This window comes from Sus scrofa, chromosome 15 (assembly GCF_000003025.6).
Source record: "Sus scrofa isolate TJ Tabasco breed Duroc chromosome 15, Sscrofa11.1, whole genome shotgun sequence".
In the NCBI taxonomy this organism is placed as follows: domain Eukaryota; kingdom Metazoa; phylum Chordata; class Mammalia; order Artiodactyla; family Suidae; genus Sus; species Sus scrofa.
In genome coordinates this window covers 4,121,492-4,146,414 of record NC_010457.5, presented here as the reverse complement: position 1 = coordinate 4,146,414, position 24,923 = coordinate 4,121,492, and the positions used below count along the sequence as shown (strand labels likewise).

General features: G+C 35.1%; 1 protein-coding gene across 12 annotated transcripts in view; it reads right to left on the bottom strand.

The window, feature by feature from the left end:
• ORC4 (origin recognition complex subunit 4) overlaps window positions 1-24,923 on the bottom strand; it is a 79,794-nt gene that overhangs the window by 29,918 nt on the left and 24,953 nt on the right. For 8 of the 12 annotated variants that reach the window (XM_003133249.4, XM_005671603.3, XM_013983928.2 and 5 more), the window contains 3 exons: window positions 9,438-9,511; window positions 6,561-6,637; window positions 6,009-6,099 (listed from right to left, as the gene is read on the bottom strand). In XM_003133249.4, coding sequence (XP_003133297.1) covers window positions 6,009-6,099; window positions 6,561-6,637; window positions 9,438-9,494 — 225 coding nt within the window. In that variant the 5' untranslated portion in view covers window positions 9,495-9,511. Of the gene's footprint in view, window positions 1-2,934; window positions 2,991-6,008; window positions 6,100-6,560; window positions 6,640-9,437; window positions 9,512-24,923 lie in introns of those variants that run through there. The other 4 variants (XR_002339407.1, XM_005671606.3, XM_021076121.1 and 1 more) reach the window with 3 other exon arrangements.

The following is a 24,923-nucleotide window of genomic DNA, read 5'->3' as shown; positions in this document are numbered from 1 at the left end:
AAGATCCATGAGGATGCGGGTTTGATCCCTGGCCTCACTCAGTGGGTTGGGGATCCGGTGTTGCCATGAGCTGTGGTGTATGTTGCAGACAAGGCTCAGATCCCACATTGCTGTGGCTGTGGTATAGGCAGGCAGCTGCAGTTCCAATTCAACCCCTAGTCTGGGAACTTCCATATGACACGGGTGCAGCCCTAAAAAGCTAAACAAACAAACAACAACAACAACAAAAGAACCAACCAGAACTGATGGGGAAGAACAATCACCCTGGTGATATGGTAGAATGCTGATGAAGAGGAAGAGAAAGGTAAAAAGAAAGAAACACAGAAAAGCGATATGGTGAAGTGAGAACAAAGGCTTAATAACTGAATATTCTAATAATCCCCAAAAGGGCAAGAAGAAAAGAAAGAGAATACTCAAAAATAAAAGAATGACTGCTCAGTGAAGAAAGACTCAAGTTTATACTGAGAGTTTGTATATCAGTTAAACGTATGATCAATCCTTAAACAAGAATAACTAATAACTAACTGCATTAAGACATGAAAAGTAAATAAAAGTATAGGTAAGAGATAAGGGAAGGAAGAAATAAACCTCTTTGTTTGCAGGTGACACAATTATTTATGAAGAAAATCCCAACTGGACCAATTCCTAGAACTAGTAATCAATTATAGCAAGGTTGCAGATACGAGGTAATACACAAAATTTATGTGCTTTCCTATATACCAGCAGCAAAAACTTAAGAATATGAAATTAAAAATATAATGCCATTCACATTAGCACCAAAAATTGTAAATACCTAACAAAATACGTATAAATCTATAATGAAGAAAAGCACAAAACTGAAAAAAGACCTAAACAAATGGAGAAATATTCCATGTTCATGAATGTGAAGATTCAGTAGAGTTAAGAAACCAGTTCTTTCCAATGTGATCTATAGATCCAACACAAAATCCCACAATATAACAGGAAAAAAAAGTGGATATTTATAAATTTATTCTACAGTTAATATGCAAAGTTAAAAGTACACAGAATAGTCAGAACAATATTAAAGAAGAACAGAGTTGGAAGACTGATCCTACCTGCCTTCAAGACTTACTGTAAAACTAATGGTAATCAAGACAATGTGACGCTGGTGAAAGAAGAGACAATAGATCAAGGGAACATACGGAGAGCCCAGAAACAGACCCATACCCATACAGTCAACTGAACGCTGACAAAGAAGCAAAGGTAATTCACTGAGGCAAAGATAGTTTTTTCAAAAAATACTGTTGGAATAACTAGATATTCATAGGCAAAAAAAATGAAGCCACAAACATGCCTTATACCTTTCATAAAAATGGACTCAAAATGAATCAAAGACCTAAAAGTAAAATACAAAGAACTATAAACCCTCTAGAAGAGAGCAGGACAAAACCTAGATGACCTTGGGTTTGGTGATCAAGTTTTAGATATAAAACCAAAATCACGACAGGTGAAACAGTTAATAAACTGGACATTATTAAAATTAAAATCTTCTGCTCTGCCAAGAACAATGGTAATGGAATTAAAGGACAAACTATGCACTTGTAGAAAATATTATAAAACACATTTCTGATATATGCAAAAGGCACAAAGAATTCTTAATACATACCTATTAAGAAAAGAAATAACCCAATTTTAAAATGGTCATAGGAGTTCACATCGTGGCACAGTAAAAATGAATCCGATTAGGAACCATGAGGTTGCAGGTTCGATCCTTGGTCTAGCTCAGTGGGTTAAGGATCCAGCATTACCATGATCTGTGGTGTAGGTCGCAGATATGGCTCAGATCTGGCGTTGCTATGGCTGTGGTGTAGGCCGGCAGCTGTAGCACAGATTAGACCCCTAGCCGGGAACCTCCATATGCCTCAGGTGAGGCCCTGAAAAGCAAAAAATAAATACATAAATAAATAAATTAAATGGTCAAAAAATACCTCACCAAAGATGAAAAATAAGCATATGAAAAGATGCTTGATATCATACATCCTTAGAGAACTGCAAATAAACCAGCAATGAGATACCTCTATGCAACTACAAAAATAACTAAAATTTTAAAAAGTGACAATACCAAATGCTGGTCAGGATACACAGCAACTAAAGCTATTATTCACTGCTGGTGAGAAAGCCAAATGATGTAGCCACATTCTAAGGCAGTTTGGCAGTTCCTTAAAAAGCTAAACATAGTCTTACCATTAAGATCCAGCAATGGGTGCTCCTAAGTATTTACCCAATTAAGTTGAAGGCTTAAAAACCTACACACAAATGTTTATAGTAGTTTTATTGATAACTACTAAAACTGAGAACCAGCCAAGATATCCTTCAGTACGTGAATGGATACATAGTGGTACATTCATACAATGGAACATTATTCAGCAATTAAAAGAAATGAACTGTCAAGCCATGAAACACCATGGAGGAATCGTACATGCATCTGGCTAAGTGGAAGAAGCCAATCAGAAAGGCTGTATATTGTATGATCCCAGTTGTATGACATTCTGAATACAGCAAAAGTTATGGAGACAGTATGATCAATAGGTGCCAGGGGTTGGGAGTGGAAGGGTAATAGGTAAAGCACAGGGGATCTTAAGGGTGGTGAAACTATTTTTTAAGATATTATAATGGTGGATACCTGGCATTATGCATTGCTAAAACCCACAGACTTGTACAATACAAAGAGTGACACTTAAGGTAAACTACGGACTTTACGTTTCAATATTGATTCATTAAACTTAGCAAATGTACCACACTAAGGCAAGATATTTTTTAACAGGAGAAATTGCACATGTGTGTTTCGGGGGGAGGGTGACACAGGAACTCTACTATCTGCTTACATTCTCTGTAAAAAAAAAAAAAAAAAAAGTATCTATTTTGCTAATTTACTAATGAAATGGAGTATAGTTTTAATCTGTATTTACTTACATGTTTTTGTCAGTGTTTACTAGCTCTACTTTCTGTTTTCCGAACTTTCTCTATGCCTTTAGGGACAAAAATCCAAGATGAAAGTTCAGAATAAATTCACGTATTAGCTGCTCAAGTTATATTTTTAATGAAGTAAGTAATTTTCTTTTTATGACCACACCTGCAGCGTATGGAAGTTCCTAGGCTAGGGGTCGAATCAGAGTTGCAGCTGCTGGCCTATGCCACAGCCACAGCCACGCTGGATCCAAGCTGCATCTGTGACCTACTCTGTAGGTTGTGGTAAAGCCAGGCACATAATCCATTGAGCAACGCCAGGGATAGAACCCACATCCTCATAGACACTATGTTGGGTTCTTGACCTGATGAGCCACAACGAGACCTCAAGTTACATTTTTATTCTTGACACTTTGATATACAAATCACTGAGATTCAACTTCTCTATTGCAATGTCATTTTGTTTCAAGCTGCACAATGTATGACAGAATAACAGGTCTCATGTACTACTTTCCTAGATCTCATTTTCTCCTGTACTGATACAAGAGCATCACTATGGAGTTCCTTCAAGTATTAAAATATTTTTGAAAAATAATCTTCAAACATACTTATGATAATGTGTTTTCCAAGACAATAAAATAATGAAAACTAAAAAAAAAACAAAAAAAAAAAAACCTACACAGACATAGCCTGTGAAATTTTCACATTGCTAAGATAAAGGAATTCTACAGGCATCTAGACAGGGAAAAAAATCACACACAAACTCAAAACAGGTTTAGCTATAGAGGTCATCAGTGACTTTTACCATACTTCTGATTAACCTCCCTTTCCAGGCACCTAGAAAAAAATGCACTTCCTTGCTCTCTTTAAATTGGGTGTGATCATGAGACTCACTCTGGCCAGTGAGCTGTGAGATGTGCTTTGTATCACCTCTGGGTAGGTATTTTAAGAGTGTCCATGATTCATTATGCTTCCTTTCCAACACTGGGGCACTTGTGGAAGAACATGCTGAGATAACATTCACTTGCTTTAAGTGATGACAAAGAACAACGCCCCTTCGCTGGTCGACACTGGGCACACAGCAAAAGCAAACAATAAACTTCTTTTGTGTCAAGGCACTGAAATTTGAGGTTGTTATGACTGCATAATCTAATGTATCCAGACTGATAGAGCAGTTCATAAAGCCAAAAGAGAAAAGTCTGCCCTCGGAGTTTCCCCACAAAACACAAATTGAATAAAATCTAGGTAATTCCAAAAGATAAGAAACTGTGACCAAAGAGTTCAACCTGGGCCAGGTTATAAGTAATGTGCAAAATTATTTTTGATGTATTTAAAATATTCTTTTTTTCTGCCATTTTCCAATATTACTAAACTTCTCTTTTATATTTCTGTAGCTTGAATGGCTTTAGAGATTTGTTTTGTTAACCAGATCCTTTGGGTTTTTCCCTTTGCCTTCAACCAACATTCCTTTCTTTAGTTTTCTAAACAGACTATATGGTCATATAGTTCACATATTAAAAAGCATAAAAATACATACAGTGAAAAGTTTCCTACCTCTGTCCCCATGTTCCCTTCAACAAATAACCCACTATATTACTATTTAGTATTTCAAGCAATTTTTTGTCCACATACAAACCAACAGAAAAATGAACATTTTTTTTCCTCTTCCTCTTTTTTAAATGGACTATATACAAATCTTTCCTTATTCTTTTATGCTGCAATATCATAGTCTAGTATATGGATGGATGTACCATGATTTACCAACTAGTATTCATTCTGTTGATAGGTATTTATATTGTTTCTTTTCTTTCACTATTAACAAACAGTGCTGCAGTGAGTAAATTTGTACATACATCATTTCACAAGGGTAAATTCCTAGAAATGTTGCTGAGTCAAAGTGTATATGCATTTATAATGTGACTAGAATTTGTCTAATACCAAATTGGTATATACCAGCAACATCTGTGTATATACTATACTACCAGCAAGATCATCAATATGGTTTCAATCTTACAGGTTTTGTCAAACTGATAGAGAAAATTGCTATAGTTTTTAATTTACTTAATTATGAGTGAGATTGAACATGTTTATAAGTTAAAGACTGACTTGTATTTAATTTCCTAGGATCTTTCTTTGCTCATTTTTTTCTACTAACAGTTAATGCAATTATTGTTAATAACTTAAAGAAAAATTATAATTTAAAATCTCAAGAATAAAGAAATAGTGGTTATATAGAAGGACTCAGCCCAAGGACTAAACCAAATTAAACAAAGAATCAAAACTAAATGTTATTGTAAATGTGACTATAATATAATAAATGAAAATGTGACTATAATATAATAAATGAAAAATTCTTAGATTAAAAAACAAAAGAAATGATCAAGATCTATATTTCCAATTTATGTACTTCAAACGTTACTAGAAATTAGTGATAACAGTAAAATCTTAAAGTTCTAATTTCCTCATTCTATAAAATGCACATTCAACAAACACTGCTTTAAAAAATAAAAAAAAATTTTGCTATTTTACATAATTTTACTTAATAGAAAATAATATATAATACACACACTTACTTCTATAATACAATACCATACATTTAATAAAAAAGCATGGTAGTGAGAAATACAAATTTATTGCATGGGATAAAGTAGAAAACAGATTTTATAATTAAATAGTAATACTTTGAATATAACAACCATAATTTGTCTTATATACTAAATAAAGAATGAGAAAAGAGAAACTGAGGGAAAAAAATAAGAGTATCTTTTTGAAGTAACTTATCGATTATAATAAAGAGGAAAAGTAAAAGAGAATTCTAGAATATATGACCACACATTTTAAAAAACTGCCTTAGTTAGGATTAAACAATAAATTAAGAAGAAAGCAAGCCATACCTCCTTTCAGAGTTAATGTAAAGAATAAATGACAGAACACAAGTAAAAGGCACAAGATACATGCTCAATAGATGCTAGTTTGCTTTTTTTCCATTGACAATCACGAACTATTCAAGGATAAAAGAACATCATGGAATAAACATTAATCAAAACTTTGTTACAACATCAGAAATCAACAGCTTTTACCATGGTCTTTCCTGATCCTCGGGGTCCAATAATGAGAACAGAGTTACTTTCTCCATGGATAGCAGTTCTTTTTAGCAGCTCAATTAAGTGTCTGAAATAATATAAACAGGCCAAAATTTTAAAAGGAAAGTGGAAATAATTTGCTAGGTAATGCTTTTTAAGAGCTGAATTGGAATATGCACAAAAAATAAGCATTCCTTTTTTTACTTCCTCTGTGCCTTGACTTATGCTCTAAAGGGACAAGAGTAGCAACTCTTGGGACCTTTCACTCCACAGCTGGCTGCTGAGTATCAGGTGCAAGCTTAGAAGTCTTTCCATTATACCTCATGACAGAAATGACACAAGATTCAAAATTAAAGGGTTTTCTCATTATGGAAATATTTATATTTGCTTTTGCTTAGAAACAATCATTGTTTTTATATATAAAGAAAAAAATCTACCTCTATAAAAATGTTTGTTAGCCTTGTTTGAAATAGTATATACCAACTTTTACAAAACTTAAAGGGCACCTGTAAGTAGTTTCATAACAGACAAGCAGATAACTAAACTTACTTATACTGCACTTGTACTCCAAATAGGTTACTATGTGGACTCTGATGACAAAATCTTTCACGTAAAATTCTTTGTACCTGATAAAAATGAAGTGGATAAATATAAATGAAGATATTATATAAGCAATCAAAAATGAACAAGAATATACATTATAGCAGTTAAGAATTAGGTATTAATGAATCAATTTAATGCTCCCTAAGTAACATGTCATCATGAGTGCTGGCATTTTCACAAATTGTAAAAGTAACAGTTCAGTTTAACTATCTCAAGTCCCAGAGAAAGGATGAGACTTTAGTTAAGGTTTCCACAAGAGACAGTAACTTTAGCTACATAAGCAATTTGAGGGCTGTTTTAATGTACATGAATGAATGCCTCACTTTGTATGACATGTCAGCCAAGAAACCAAGACAGGAAGGAATCAAACAATATAATCTAATAATGCTCATGAACCACACCTCAGTCTCTAAAGACCAACACATCTAAACTGGTTTAACTCAGGCCCTATCAGTCTGCACCTGTCACAGAAGTCAGGATTCTGAGGAAATAAAAGAAGTTTAAAAGTCCATATAGTTATTGAGGACCCATTAAATGTAGAGCACAACAATATTAAAATAACAAAATCTATGCCTAAAAAATCATAGCAAATATATTGGAAAGAAAGAATACATTCAAGTAACAACCTACAAAAAAGAAGTAACTCTGTATAAGGAAATGCTCAATTATATGGAAGAAATAATATTCATCTAGGCTATATAATAATAAATCATTGACTAGGAAAAAATTTTATAAAGAGCTGAATTTTGAGTTTGTCTTAGAAAGAAGGGCCTAGACTAAGTTGTAAAAAAATTAGTTGTAGAAAATATGTCAATCTACCACATTTAGATGGACCACTAAAGTCATTCCTTTTCCGCATCTGCTATAATACAAAGGTCCTTCAGGGGCAAGAACCTCAGGAGACTATTTTAGATTTAGCCCCGTCAGCAGAAATAAGACGACTCCAAGATTATTTGCTTCTCCCAGATTGACAGCATGGGACTGATCCATTATGTACCAAAGAAATGAGTTCTCTTTATAGGTACCAGAGGCGGAGCAAAGCAAATTATTCACTGAGGATAAGATTATCTACACTGAGAGTTCTCCTCATGGCTCAGTAGTAACAAACCTGACTAGTATCCATGAGGACACGGGTTCAATCCCTGCACTTGCTCAGTGGGTTAAGGATTCAGCATTGCCATGAGCTGTAGTATAGGTCGCAGATCCAGCTTGGATCCTGGGTTGCTGCATCTGTGGTCCAGGCTGGCAGCTACAACTCCAGTTTGACCCATAGCTTGGGAACTTCTATATGCCGGGGGTGTGACACCCGCCCCCCCCCCCAAAAGACAAAAAAATCCTCTATACTTATCAGACAGAAAGTGGAAAGAATAAGAATGGTGCCACAAAGTCAATTATGTAAATTTTAAAATTTAGTTTTTTCTAAATCTTTTTTTAATCTATATAATGAAGACAATAAGACTTTTCTATCAGGCCTATAAGATTAAATAAGGCAGTTATCTGTAATACAATATAGGTATTATATAGGTAAAAACTGATACTTTATGAAACGTAAAGAGGCATATATAGATTCAATTAATCATAGTGTGTTATTTTTCCACAAAGATAAGATCACTAGAAATCAAAAGACAAACCTATTTCCTTTGCATCATTAAATTTTCATTAAAGTCTATTAGAGAGATGACAACTATGTATAAAATAAGAAATAAAGTGAAGCTGAGAGGTTTTAAGAATAGTGAGAGGTTAAAAAATCCCAAGGTGATCTTAGATGAAAGTTAAACAGGTATATACATGTATAGAAATTAAGTTGCACATGGAAGATTTGTGCACTTTAAAAAGATACGTAAATTATACTCCAGTATAATCTTTTTAAAAAACAGAATTAAACATTTTCCTTCCAAAAGAAGGAAAGTAAAGTCTTATAAAGGGATGCTAATAACATTTAGTTTTTATTTCTTAAAAATATAACTCTGGTTAAGCCTGATAAATAGAAATGCCAGGGTAGATATATCATGCTCATTCCCTCTTAGACTTCTGAAGAAAGATATATATACACTTAAGAAAATATTAAATGTTCATGATAAAAACATTCAACATACTAGGAAGGGGACTTCCTCAACATGATAAAGAGCATTTATGAAAACCTACAGCTAAATCATACTCATTGGTGAAAGACTGAATGCAGTTCCTCACTATCAAATACAAAATAAAGTTGTTCTTACTAGTTTATTCAATATTATATTTAAGATTTTAGCTAGGATAATTAAACAAGAAAAAGAAATAAAAGGTATCTAGATTAGAAAGAAAGAAGTCTAAACTATCTCTATTTGCAGATGACATGACCTTATATATAGAAAATCCTAAGAAATAAACTAAAAAGCTATTATAATAAATGGTTTCGGCAAAGTTGAAGAATATAAGATTAATATAGAAAAATCAATTTTACTTAGATACATTAGCAATGAACAAAACATAAAATTAAGATGCACTAGCAATGAACAAATAAAATATAAAATTCCATTTGCAACAACACCAAAAGGAATAAAATACACAGGAATAAATTTACCAAAAGAGGTACAAAACTCTGAAGATAATATTAAACTAAACTGAAATTAGAGCACATTTAGGAAGATATGAATAAGGTTAGGATTCCATGTATTCAAAGTAACAGAGGTTGAACTAGGGAGTAGCAAAGAAACTCTCTCTTTGAGAATGGTTCTTCAAGAGTGGTCTTCATACATGCTGTGGAAAGAATTCAAGTTAACATGACTATTTCTCTTATCCTCTTTGTAACAGACCTTCAGATTAATGAAAATATATACTAACCTGTGAAAGGTATTCTGCTTGTATTAAGTTGCTACTCTTTGATTTACGACCACTCATTTCAATAAAGTGAAATCCTTAAAAGAAAAGTTAAAAATTTTATCATGAATATAATAAAGACCATTGACTTATAGAGACTTAGCATTTACTATTAGGAAGTTCCCATTGTGGCTCGGTGATAACCAATCCAACTAGCACCCATGAGGATGTGTGTTCGATCCCTGTCCTCCCTCTGTGGGTTAAGGGTGAGGTGGTGTTGTGGGCTGTGGTGTAGGCTAGAAACTGCAGCTCTGATTCAACCCCTAGCCTGGGAACTTCTATATGCTGCATGTGCAGCCCTAAAAAGAAGGAAAAAAAAGGAATTTACTATTAGAGAATGAAAATCAACAAGTTCTAAAACATAAAAAATGTTCAAATTTCTCAAACTTTAAAAATTCTCCACTGAATCTAATTGTAGCAATCATATCAGTTATGTGTAAATCAAGCCATTATGCTGTACCTCTAAAACTTAAACAGTGCTGTGTGTACATTAGTTCTCAATAAAACCAGAAAAAAAGCCCACCTCAATGGCACCTCTTTTTCAAAATACAGGCTTGTTTGACACTCCCATTCCACATTTTAGATGGCTTTTACAGACAATTACTCCCACATTTCATTTAAATCTACTATTCACTTTCCCTTCCTTGCCTTTAAAAAAACCCCAAAAAAACAAAAACCTATGTGCTTCCTTTATACAGAATGCTTCTTCCTACAACCATTCCATAGGATCATCCATTCCAGAAGGACTTCACTTGCTTGCTCCAGTCATTAATCATACACAGTCATTGCAGACTAGGTAAAATGTCTCTTTTGTAAACATACAAAACTGCCTATACTTTTCTTTATCTATAATCAAATCATATTAAACAAAATTTGGTTAATTGCCAGTGTCCCAAAATTGAGGATATTTAAAAATTCCAAGCATTTTAGCATGATATCCAAGATAAATTTGGCAATAAGCATAATGAAAAATATATGTACTAATGAAAAAAAAAAGTTTTGTAAAATTGTCCCAGAGGGCAATATACTCATAGATAAACATCTTTGGCTAAAAGATCTAATTTTCTCATCAGCAATTTCCTTAGCAGTACTTTCCTAATCAGGTAATAATGGCTTAGCCAGTGCTTTGCATTTATTAAATCATTTAATCCTCAGAATAACCCTATGGAATAAATACAATCATTAATATCACTTTCAGATTAGAAGACACAGAAAGGTTAGGTAACCTTAGCAAAATCAAAAAGGATATAAGTCACAGAACCAGAATTTAAACCTAGCCAAGTTATACTTAATTATATATAACTATTATACATACGCATAATGTATAAGTATATATATTTGGTTATAAGTATACATATTTGGTTATATATAACTAACTGCTCCTTCACCAACTGTTTTTTAAAAGTGCAAATTTCAATCTGAGCTCCTGTTGTGGCTCAGTGGGTTATGAACCTGACCAGTATCCATGAGGATGTGGGATCGAACCTTGGTCTCACTCAGTGAGTTAAGGATCTGGTGTTGCCATGAGCTGTGGTGCCATGGCGTGGGTCTCGCAGATGTGGCTTGGACCCCACGTTGCTGAGAGCTGCAGTGTAGGCCAACAGCTGCAGCTCTGATTCAACCTCTGGCCTGGGTTTATATGCTGCAGATGCAGCCCTTAAAAAAAGCCAAAAAAAAAAAAATACAAATTTCAATAACTTGAAGGAAGATCAGCCACTGTGGCATACTTTATATCCATATTTATTAATTTCATATAATGACAATTAGATGTCAACCCTTGGAATGCTGTTTCCTTCTCTGGATATTCTAACAGGACAGCAGCTGAGTGGCTTTGACAGACAGCAAGCAAGTCTGTCTCCCCTTTTCTATATAACCAAGGCCTAAACCCCAAAGGGCTTTGGGCTCCAGGCACTCATATTGGAAACTGAAGAACAGAGTACCCTACTGATATCCCTATAGCAGCTTCTTTCTTAGGAGAAAAGCGGTTTTCTCTGCTGCCCTAAGGCACCTTCTAGCAGCCTTTTCCCTACATAAGTCACCTTGCTTGAGAATCTTTACATTAATTATTACAGGTTTATTCTACTTAATTTTATTCCACTTAATTTTATTCCTTAAATCTGAGTCGTGTGTGGGAAAAAACTGTTTTAACAACATGAAATGATACTCTCATTCTGTTTTGATATACCCTTGAATGTGAAAAAGGTCTATAAGCCAACATCTGAAATCAAATCAATTTCAAAATAAAAAATTTAAGAAAAATAAAACCAATTTTATAGTCTTTTCAATGACATAATGACAAAAAATGTGAATATTAGCAGTATAACTAAATCGTTATTATCTGCAAATCATTTATTAAGGTAAGTTTCATTGAATTTCTCCTTAAATTTTACCAATGGATCATGGGACTTCTCATTCCACTTCCTCCTGTACTTTTGATACTATGATTTTACTTAAAATTCTAAATAGCAGGACTGGGCATAAAAAGCAAAAGAAGCTGAATGTCTACGCATGACTAAGTCATTACTCATATTGTTACCAAATGAGAAAATAGGTGACTACAATTATTTAGTTGTAGAAATTTTTGGTAGAGGTTACTATTTTATTTATACTATTAAGAGAAGCAGTGAAATAGAAAATCCCAAAGAATGGCTAACCTTCATATTATTTCTTTAGCATCTACAATTTTTATATTATTGGGTTTTTCAGTAGGTCCTCTTCTCAACCTATGTTTTGCTAAAGTGAATAAATCTAATTTTCAATTTCAGAGTTTCAAGAAACAACTCGTCTATTTTATTGCCTAAAACAACTGAACCCAATCCACTTCTGTCACTAGCTACCTCTATCCCACTTTATCCCACTTTATCCCACCTTTATTTCTTGACAGGTCATCTATGACAGTTTCTGTACTATTTTTACCCTTATTTTCATGTTAAAAACTGTCAATTCCACACCCAACTGCCAAATTCTAAATTCCTAATTTCCTAACAGCATTTAAAAGGAAGGTTCTGAATGACTAGTATCCCAGTTTAGCTTACTAGCATCTTCTCCCTGGAAAAATCACCAATTCTCTGTACTCTGACTCACTTCAAATTCAGGTCTTAGTTGAGACATTATTTCTTCTAGTCCACTTTCTGTGACACTCAGATATATTGCTAGTCTGGACAAAATCTGAGGGTTATTTGTTCCTCAAGTGTTTTCAGGCTACATGCTATTTTCCCCTTTCATAGAACTTAATTAGCAAACAGTGATACAAGTGTGCTTACTTACCTGTTTGCTTCACTGAGCCACTGGCTCCTTGAAGGATAGGCTCAGATATTGTATTACCTACCATTGTATCCAAATCAAGTAGTGCAATACTGGCATACAATTGGTTTTCAAGAAAATATTTGATAAAGGAATGAATATTAGGCAGTGGAGAATGTCCACAGGTAAACTAGTTGCCATAAAGGAGCCAGGTTAGTTAAGCCAACTGTTTAGCTAAATTTTAAAATTTTGAATAATTACATCTCATGACCTCAAAAAAAACCCTGCCAGGTCTGAAAAATAATAAGTTATATAAATAATACATGTATACTTATAGGTATATTCATATAAATATTATGTATAGCAAATAAAAGTAATTCATACTTCAAGCAAATTACACACAGTATAATATTATTATGGTAATATCACAGCAATGGAAACTCATATTGGTTAAAATATAGTTAATGTGGCTAAGAAATACATTTCTTTTAACAAAGAGGTCCCAAGATTAACAAAAGATAATAGTGTACAGTTTGGAATTTTTTCGTTTTTCAAGTAATTTTAAAATCAAGTGGCATATCTTATAAACCTGCAAATCTAATGAGCAAGAGAAGGCAAAGTCACTTATCTTTAGAAAAAGACTATCAATTGTTTTTATCTTTTTATAATCTTAGATTGACAGCTTGATGGTAACATAGTTTTTAAAAAGATGAGTAATATATATTCTCCTTTCTGGGATTGGGCTAGCATATTTCATATTATTTATACGGCCTGAAATTAAGACTTGGAGGATTAAAAAATATTTGAAATCAAGATTAAATTTACTAGTTAAAATCTACATTTTTACTTATTTTATTAATATTTACAAGTATTTCAGTCATCTTCTACTTCATCTTTTAATTTTGCTGTGATTTGGAATACTACCCTACTCATTTCAAACATGCAGTTATTGAATGGCAGTTTTAGCATGTCTAAAAAATTAGTCAACACAGATTTTAAATCTATTACTGAATATATGAAAAAGTAGAGTTAAAAGGTTTTCATTTCTGAAGTTAAACCAAAAAAGCAAAGGGAAAAGAAGTAAAGATGAAGACACTAGAATTTTTCTGGAAATTTTACGTTTTTCTTGGAAAGTTAGGCACATGTGATGAAAGAAAAAGAAATACTTGAGGACACTGTTGAAATCAGAACTGTAAGTAAGACATCCAATAAAAGGCTACTTGTATGTATTCCAAATTTAAGAAAAATGCAGATTCAGACAAAGTCAAGGAGAAGCAGAATTTAAAAACTGAAATTGATGGTAATATAAACTGTTCTTAAGAGCTGTGTCATCACCTGGGCCTAGATTTGAATTCTTGGTTCTAGGTTGTGGCCTTTGCAAATTAACATTCCTAAGACCTAGTTTTCTCCTCTCTAAAATTTGAGATTAAAAGTATTATTTAAGAAGTAAAATAGTTGTTGTCTGCAGATGACATGATTCACAGAAAATCCTGAAGAAGTTATCAGAAAACTAGTAGAGCTCAACAATGAATTCAGTAAAGTTACAAGACACAAAATTAATACACATAAATCTCTCACATTTCTATACAACAATGAATGATCAGAAAGAGAAATTAAGAAAATAATCCCATTCACTATCACATCAGAAAGAATAAAGTAATAATAATGATAACAATAATAATAATAATAATAATAAACCTATCTAAGGAGGCAGAAAACCTGCACTCTGAAAACTATAAGATGCTAATAAAAGAAATCAAAGATAACAAAAACAGATGAAAAGAGATACCATGTTCTTCGACGGGAAGAATCAATATTGTTAAAATGACTGTACTATCCAAAGCAATCTAGAAATTCGATGCAAGCCCTAGAAATAACCAATGGCATTTTTCACAGAACTAGAACAAGAAATGTTTAAATTTGTGTGGAAACACAAAAGACCTTGAATAACCAAAGAGATCTTGAGAAAGAAAAACGGAGCTGGGAGTTCCCATCGTGGCTCAGTGGTTAACGAATCTGACTAGGAACCATGGGGTTGCAGATTCAATCCCTGGCCTTGCTCAGTGGGTTAAGGATCCGGTGTTGCCATGAGCTGTGGTATAGGTTGCAGACATGGCTCAGATCCTACATTGATGTGGCTTAGGCATAGGCTGGTGGCTACAGCTGTGATTAGACCCCTAGCCTGGGAACCTCCATATGCCGCAGAAACAGCTCTAGAAATGGCAAAAAGACAAAAACAAACAAACAAAAAAAAAAGGGAGCTGAACGAATCATGCTCCCTGACTTTAGACTATACTAAACCAGTATAACTATTAAAACAGTATGGCACTGACACAAAAACAGAAATACAGATCAATGGAACAAGATAGAAAGCCCAGATATAAACCCATGCACCTACGTTCAACCAACTTACAACAAAGGAGCCAAGAATATACAATGGAAAAAAGACAGTCTGTTTAATAAGTGGTGTTGGGTAACCTAGACAGCAACATGAAGAATGATGTTAGAATATTCTCTAACAGTATATACAAAAACAAACTCAAAATAGTTTAAAGACTTATGACTGAATACTTTAAACTCTTAGATGAAAACTAGGCAGAACACTATCTGACATAAATCATAGCAATATCTTTTCAGATTCACCTCCTAGAATAACGAACATAAAAACAAAAATAAATGGGATCTAATTAAATTTACAAGCTTTTGCACAGCAAAGGAAACCATAAACAAAATGAAAAAAAATCCCCACAGGATGGGAGAAAATCTTTGCAAATGAAGCAACTGACAAAGGATGAATCTCCAAAATATACAATCAACTCATAGAGCTCAATCTCGTAAAAGCAAACATCAAAAAATGGGCAGCAGATCTTGGAGTTCCTATCATGGTGCAGCGGAAATGAATCTGACTAGGAACCATGAGGTTGCAGGCTCGATCCCTGGCCTTACTCAGTAGGTTAAGGATCGGGCATTGCTGTGAGCTCTGGTGGAGGTTGAGGATGTGGCTTGGATCTGGTGTTGCTGTGGCTGTGGTGTAGGCTGGAAGCTGTAGCTCCAATTAGATCCCTATCCTGGGAACCTCCATATGCCTTGGGTGCGGCCCTAAAAAAAAAAAAAAAAAAAAGGGCAGCAGATCTAAATAGACATTTCCCAAAGAAGACATGCAGATGACCAAAAAGCACATGAAAAGATGCCCAACTTCTCTAATTATTTAAAAAAATCCAAATAAACAGTGAGGTACCACTTCAGAACTACTCAGCTGGCCATCATCAAAAACTCTACAAATAGGAGTTCCTGTTGTGGCTCAGTGGTAAAGAACCCAAGTAGTAACCATGAGGATGTGGTTTCAATCCCTGGCCTCACTCAGTGGGTGAAGGATCTGGTGTTGCCGTGAGCTGTGGTGTAGGTCCCAGACCTGGCTTGGATCCTGCATTGCTGTGGCTGTGGCGAAGGCCAGCGGCTGCAGCTCTGATTCAGCCCCTAGCCTGGGAACTTCCATGTGCCACACATACTCTAAAAAAGAAAAAGAAAAAAGTCTACAAACAATAAATGCTGGAGAGTGGGGAGAAAAGGGAACATTCCTATACTGTTAGTGGGATCGTACACTAGCATAATCACTGTGGAAAGCAGTACGTAGGTTCCTCAAAAAACTAAAAATAGAACTACCATATGATCCTGGAAGCCCAGAGAAAGTCATAATTAGAAAAGATACATGTACTCCAATGTTCACTGCAGCACTATTTAATATACCCAAGACAAGGTGCAAACTAACTGTCCAATAACAGGAACGGATAAATCATATGTTGTACATACATATAATGGAGTATTAACCATAAGAATGAAGTAATACCATATGCAGCAACATGGATGGACCTAGAGATTATCATACTAAGTGAAGTAAGTCAGAGAAAGACACACAATTAAATATCTCTTATATGTGGAATCTAACAAAAAATAATACAAATGAACTTGAACAAAAGCAGATTCACAGACTTTGAAAACAAACTATGGTTACCAAAGGGATAGGTAGTGGGGAGGGATGGTAGGGGGTTTAGGATTTGCATATGCACACTACTGTACATGGAATGGATAGTCAATGGGAGCCTCATGCATAGCACAGGGAACTCTATGCAATATTCTGTAATAACCTATATGGAAAAAAATCTGAAAAAGCATCAATATGTGCATACGTATACTGAACTACTTTGTTGTACAACAGAATTTATCACAACACTGCAAATAAACTATATTTCAATAAAACTAAACAATTAAAAAAAATTTAAAAAAGCAAATAAAAGAGAGAATGAAAGTGCTTTGTTTAGCATCTCACATACTACAGCTGCAAATTAAATACATTTCTGCGGCCAATTAAAAAAGGTATTATTTAATTCATAGTATTGTGGTGATTAAATGAAATGTTTTACTTGATATGCCATGTTGTCAAATGCCAAGCATGGTGATACAGAGTAGAAGAGAACCAAGACAAGAAACAATTGGAGTTGGGGAGAAAAAAAAAACTGAAACACAGCATCAGACTCTTATTCTAAACAATTTCTTTGAGGGTACTTTGACAGTGCAATAAAACATCAAGTACAACTTAAACTAAGGTACTCAAGAACTATGATGGCAACTTCAAGAGTATAGATTCACTGAGTATTCCTCAATATAAAAATAATGTATTTTAAGATATTAGTAATAAAAAATGATTGGTAGTCCAATCTATATAGAATTAGAATTACATGGACCCTAAAGACTCCAAATCACTAGTGCCCAAAGCTAGTCAATGCGTGGAAGTGATTAAGATTTCTAGTTCTTATTGCCAGAATTTCTGATTTAATAATATATCTGGGGCAGAGCTTGAATATTTTTTTTCTGATAAATTGCCAGATAATGTTCCTGTCACCAGTCCTGGAATCACACTTTGTGAGCAACTAAGGAAATTAACTTAATTATTGCTCATTACACACCAAAGCTGATAAATTGATATGAGGCTAGATAGAGAAGATGAAGTCCGTGGGTATAGACAGAATTTCTTCTAAAAATGCTAAGTCTAAGGTAAAAACTGTTTGAGGATCATGAGGGGAAAATAGGAAAATCTGGTATAAAACAGGCGTCAGGAGGCCTAGGGACTTTCATCATGATAAATAAACACATATGTAAATAAACAAATAAGCTTCGAAGCCCTGGAAGGCTTCTTATTAGATAGAAAAAGAAACTACAAGGGGAAACAAAAAGAGTTTCTTTCCTCCTGTTACTAAATAATAACAAAAAGTTTTTGTCCTGCCATCTGATAATTTATAGAACCTTTTGAAGGGTATTTCACAAAAGTACATAAAAAAGCACACTATGATCTACCTGGGAGATTCTATTGGTTACCTAGATATTCATATGGACTTTTTAAACAATAGTGAAAAGACAGAAAAAAAACATTTGCTAAGATGTTTTATGTCTGTATGTCATCCTCTGACTTAAAAAAACAAACAAAACTTCTTTTCTGCAAAGAATTTTTAAATTGTTTTTTGATACGTATATTTTAATAGCATAGAAGTCAATGTTTTTTATAAGGTTTTGATTCATCAATATTTCTTAGGACAAATTAAAATGCTTAGGCTAAAAAAAATTTAAAAAAAGGAAAAATTCGAACCTAAAAAATAAAATACTTTTACAAGAAAGTTACCAACAAAGTTGCACTCTAAGACTAGTATCAAACAACATGAAAGGCTCCTAATATAAAAAGGCCAAAAATGATATGGTTGATTCAGGAGATGGGGACAGATATTTGCTCTGATAAAGCCAGCTAAATAATGGAACTAACTGAACACTATTGTCTCACTGTTCCAATTACAAGATGAATGAGGAACTGGTTAAGCACTAATGCTGGAATACTATTGGACAGGCTATGTCAGTTAATATGATGCAAAGTATGTAAAATCCAGGAAGACATGAGCCAAATGGATGAATGTGAATTAAAAAATAAATAAATAAAAAGAAAGAAATAAAGAAAAAGAAGAAACCCCTGGGCAACATACTTGGATCTTTGGGGACAGAAACTGCCCCCAACCTTAGCAGGTAAGTTATTATTACTCTGATATAAAGTCAAAGTAGGAAGAAAATTGGATTCATGTCATAGATCATACCTGTGGATTTTTTGGTTAATGTCAGTGGGATTTTTTTATAAAACCTGAGCAACTTAATTCTGCCTTGGTTTGCCAGTTCCTCTGGACATTGATCTCTTGAACAGTAAGTATCACATATGAAACCCTCATAGATGTAGCAAAAAAAAAGAATGGAGAAATTTATTAACATACACATAAGAGAGATACTTTGCTTGCCAAAGGATAGGTGATTAAAATACTGCCCATAATGAAATGACTGCACACAAAATTCAGGTAGATAACCACAGATAGTCTATTTAAAGCAGGAAAACAAACAAACAAAAAACACCACATACATTTTCTTTACTTTGTTCCAAAGTGTTGGTCTTGGTTAACATATATTTAGCCAAATAAATTATATGCTTTTATTTAGTATATGTATTTATGCAAGTTTTAAAGTGACTCTGAGGGCTCCCATCAAGATGGCAGAGTAGAAGGCAAGGAGCTCACCTCCTCCCACAAATACAACAAAAATATATCTACATGTGGGGTGATTCTCACAGAATACATACTGCACCCTGAAAGAAGACCTCAGAACCTGAAAACACAAGTAGGATCTCCATGTAATCCAGGTAGGAGAAAAGAGGAAAAAAAGGAAGCAGGATGGGACCTGACCCTGGGAGAGAGCTCTCAGAGGTAAAGTTCCCAAACCCTGGGAAGCCCCCTCACCAGTGGTGAGGTAGGCTGGGACAGAAAGGGAAGGCTCAAAGGAAAGCACGGCAACCAGTTGGTGGCAGGCAGAGCAGAAAGGGATACACAGACAGTTCGTGCCACTTCCCCATGCTCCCCAGCCTGAGATGCATGTCTGCTGGTGCAAGTGGGGGCTGGATGTAGAAAAATCAGGCTTTAGAGGACAGTCCAGGGGAGGTAACTAGGGCTGGCTCCATTGAGAAAGCCTACAGGAGCTGGAGCATGGTACAGCCGCAACCAGGGTGTGTACCCAGAGGAAGCCTGGACTGGGCATGGAAGCAAAGTGCCACTGTTAAGAATGCAAAGGGAGGGACAGAGCCTATCACAGCAATCTCCTTCTCCACGCTCTCTCAGGGGCACAGCGTCACCTCTGTGAGCTTTGGGACAAAACAAATGCTAGTAGGTTGCCCACATGCTGAGGTGGAGATGAAATCAGAGCTGAGCCCCAGAGGCTGCAAGACTTAAGCAGGGCTGAAATTTGAGCCCTCTCCATGTGGCTGTGTGACCTGTGAATTTATACCACAACCAACAGTTTTGTAAACTCTGTGCCTGTGGGATATCTGAGTAGACAATAGTTGTTCCCAGGGCTGGAATGGGTTGGGCCTTAGAAAGTGGGGGCTTTGTGGGCATATACGCATAGATCCAGGCCTGAGCCAGGCCAGGGTTTGGGCTGCCTCCTTAGCTCCCATAGTGGGACCAAGTATGTGACTACTGTGGTTTTAGAACCTGACTTCAGTGGATCTGCACTAGTGGCTTTATGAAAATAGCTCCTGAGGAACACTAGAGCCTAGTGCCGCTATTCCAACTGTTGAGGCAGGGCCGAGGGTAGTACCAACAATAGAATACTTTGTGATCCTGCACAACAGGTGACAGACGACACGAAAGAGCACACTCTCCAGTGGGCAGTCCAATGGAAGAATAATCAATGGCTTCCCTCCCAGTGGGAGTGTTCCAATCCTGCCTACCTTGCACTGCAGCTCAGAAACAGATCTGGGGGTTTCTACTCCAAGACCTAGGGAGCAGAACCTGCCCTCGACAGAACTATGATAACAAAGAGCAATGAAGAAGGCCACTGCAGGCTGTGGTCACCATAACAGCAGTCATACCACCTGTTAAGGGGGTGATGGCCAGCACACCCTGTGGAAAGACAGTACAGACATCCATACCAAAAAAAAGCCTGCAGACCAAAAATACTGGACTCACACAGGCTATACAGCAGTGTTCCTTCGAGACCACAGCAGTCCTTCAAGACCACAGCATATAACTGTTTCACCTAAATTCAAGGATATCAGAGTAATATAAGTAAAATGAAAAAGCAGAGAAACCACTCCTAACTAAAACACAGGATTACTCTGAAAGAACAATGACACAGACTTCTCCACTCTGAGACCCCCAATATAAAAAAAAAGGTAATAAGGAGTTCCTGTCATGGCTCTGCAGTAAAGAAGCCAGAGTATCCATGAGGATGCAGGTTCAATCCCTGGTCTTGCTCAGTGGGTTAAGGATGTGGTGTTGACATGAGCTGCAGTGTAGGCTGAAGACATGGCTTAGATCCCAACTGCTGTGGCTGTTGTGTAGGCTGGCAGCTGTAGCTCTGATTTGACCCCTAGCCTGGGAATGTCCATATGCTGCAAGTAAAGCCCTAAAAAGAAAAAAAAAAAAAAAAAAAAAAAAAAGCCAAGAAAAATTAGAAAACTCATTCATTGAGACAAAAGCTCAGTTAAAGGCAATGGAAGAGCAGACTGGATACTGCAGAAGACTGAATAAGTGATCTAGAAGACAGAATAAGGGAAATCACAAAATCGTAACAGTAGACATAAAACCAAAAGAAAAAAAAGGAAAGTAGTATAAGACACCTATGGAATAATATAAAATGTGCTCATCATTTTGAACAGAAGGAGAGAGAAAGGATTTCTCAGACAAGCAAACACTAAAAGAATGCAGTAAAACTAAACCTATCCTAAAAAAAATAGCAAAAGGCCTTCTCTAAATAGAAAAGAAGCAAAAATCTGTGGGAAAGAGAAAATCACAATTGGAAAGTAAATCACTTAATTAAGCCAATGCACAGATTAAAAAAAATTGTGAAAGCAATGATAACCACAATGAACAGTAAAGGGATTAACATGAAGATGCAAAAATGGACAACAAAATAATAAAATGTGGAGGAGAGCAAGAAATATTAGATCTTCTTTAAGAATGTGTTTGAACCTATTTGACTACCAGTGTAAGAAAAGCAAATATAGGAAGGGGTAATGTACTTGAGAAAGAGTGTAACCCCAAATTGAAAATATAACAATAGATCAACAAAAACCAAAACAGAAGGGGACATAGGCACAATACAAATGAAAACCATTAAGCCATAATAGGAAAAACAGAAAAGGAAAGGAACAAATAAGAAATACAAAATCAAATGGAAAACAAGGTTTAAAATGGTAGTAAGTACATATCTATCAGTACTTATCTTAAATGTTAATGGACTAAATGCCCCAACCAAAAGACACAGAGAATCAGACTGGATACAAAAACAACAGCCAACAATATACTATAAGAGAACTACTTTAGGGCAAAGGATACACATAGGTTAAAGTGAGAGAATGGAAAAAGGTATTTCACACAAATGGAAATGAGAAGAAAGGAAAAAGACAAAACAGGCTTTATAACAAAAGGTCTAAAGAAAAATAAAGACACTATTTAATGATATAAGGATCAATACAAGAAGAGGATATTACACTAGTCAACATATATACACCTAATATAGAAGCACTCAAAGACATAAAACAAATAGTAAGAGACATAAAAGCAGAAATTGATGGAAATACAATAGTAGGAGACTTTTACACCCCACTCACATCAATGGAAAGATATTCTAGAGGGAAAAATCAATAAGACAAGAGATCCTAAAGAAAACAACAGAGCAATTAGACTTAATTGAAATTTTCAGGACATTAAATCCAAAAAACCCAGAATAAACATTCAAGTGTACATGGAACAGTCTCTAGAATTGAACATAAGGGCAGGGAACAAAATAAGCCTCAACAAATTCAAAAATATAGAAATTACTATAAGTATCTTTTCTGGCCACAACAGCCATCCATATGTCTTCTTTGGAGAAATGTCTATTAAGGCGGTCTGCCTATTTTTGATTGGGTTGTTTGGTTTCTTGTCGTTGAGTTGTATGAGCTGTATGTATATTTTCAAAATAAAGCCCTTGTTGCTCACATCATTTGTAAGCATATTCTCCCAGACAGTAAGTTGTTTTGCATTTTGTTCATGGGCTCCTTTCCTGTGCAAAACTTCTAAGTTCTATTAGGTTCTACTTGTCTATTTTTGCTTTTATTTCTAATGCCTTGGGAGACTGACTGAAGGAAACACTGGTATAATTTATGTCAGAGAATATTTTTCTGATATTCTAAGTGTTTTGTAAAGTCAATATTAAATATTGAAATATTAAAGTCTTAATATTTCAGTCTTTAAGCCATTTTGAGCTTATTCTTGTGTATGGTGTAAGGGGTGTGTTCTAACTTCATTGATTTACAGTAGACTGGCCAGCTTTCTCAACACCACTTGCTGAAGAGACTTTCTTCCACTGTATATTCTTGCCTCCTCTGTTGAAGATTATTTGACAGTAGGTGTGTTGCTTTACTTCTGAGCTCTCTGTTCTGTTCCATTAATCTATATGTCTGTTTTTGAGCCAATACCACACTACTTGGATTACTGTAGCTTTGCAGTAGTGTTTGAAGTCTGGGAGGGTAGTGCCTCAAGCTTTGTTCTTTTTTCTCAGAACTGCTTTGGCAATTCTGGGTCTCTTACGGTTCCATATTATACTTTAGGATTCTTTGTACCAGTTGTGTAAAAGATGTCGTGGGTAATTTGATAGGGATGGAATTAAATCTATAAATTGCTTTAGATATTACAGCCATTTTAACAATTAATTATTCCAATCCAAGAGTGTGGTATATCTTTCCATTTCTTGGAATCATCTTCAGTTTCCTTTATCAGTGTTTTATAGATCTCACTGTAAGTCTTTCACTTCTTTGGTCAGGTACAGTCCTAAGTATTTTACTTTTTTGATGCAATTTTAAAAGGGATTTTTTTATATTATTTTTATTTTTTTGTGTTTTTAGGGCTGTACCCATAGCATATGGAAGTTCCCAGGCTAGGGGTCAAATCGGAGCTGCAGCTGCTGTCATAGAGCTGCTGGCCTACACTGCAACACAACAACATGGGATCTGAGCTGTATCTGCAACCTAGACTGGAGCTCACAGCAATTCTGGCTCCTCAACCCACTGAGTGGGGCCAGGGATCAAACTAGCATCCTCATGGATACTAGTCGGGTTTGTTAACACTGAGCCACATTGGGAAACTCTGGATTTTTTTTTTTTTTTTACCCTTCCCTTTCTGATATTTCATTGTTAGTGTAAAGAAATGCAACAAATTTCTTCATGCCAATCTTGTATCCTGCTACCTTAATGAAGCCAGACATTAAATACTAGAACATTCAAAGGAAACTGCATATGTGAGGAAAATTAGATAGGCACATGCATGCCAAGGCAAATGTCTAGGGTCAAAAGAACTTGAAAAGACCTTAGGTTTACACCCTAGGTTGATCTTTGACACAGAGACAGTACACAAAAATTTCTCTAAAAAAGGAAAGCAATAAACAAAAATAACAAAACCCCAGCAAATCCTGCGGAATGGGGAAATCTAATTTCTAAAGTTACCAAATTATTAAATTTAAGTGTCCACTTTTCAAATTAAAAATATCAAGAAAATCAAAGAAACAGGAAGGTATGGACCATTCAAAGAAAAACAGAAAGAGATGTTCTTTGAAAAAGAACTGATGGCAGATCTACTAGACAAAAACTTTAAAACAACTGTCTTAAAGATTCTCACAGAACTAAATTAAGATGTGTAAAAAGTCAAGAAAATTACATATGACCAAAATGGAAATAAAATCACTATAGAGAAAACTGAAAGAGAAACAATAAAATCTTAAGTTGAAAATAAAATACCTGTGGTAAAAGTTTTACAACAGGGATTAGAAGGCAGATTTGATCAGGCAGAAGAAAGAATCAGTGAACAAAAAGATAGGACAATGAAAATGAACAACTCAGAGAAACAAAAAGACTGAGGAAAGGTGAACAAAACCTAAGGGGATGTGGGACACCACCACAGTGTACTGTGAGTCTCACTGAAGGAGAAAGAAAAAAGGGATGAGAGGAGTTCCCATTGTGGCTCAGTTGTAACGAACCCTGTCAGTTTCCATGAGTTTGTGGATTCAATCCCTGGCCTTGCTCCGTAGGTTAAGGATTAGGCACTGCTGTGAGCTGTGGTGTAGGATGCAGACATGGCTAGGATCTTGCAT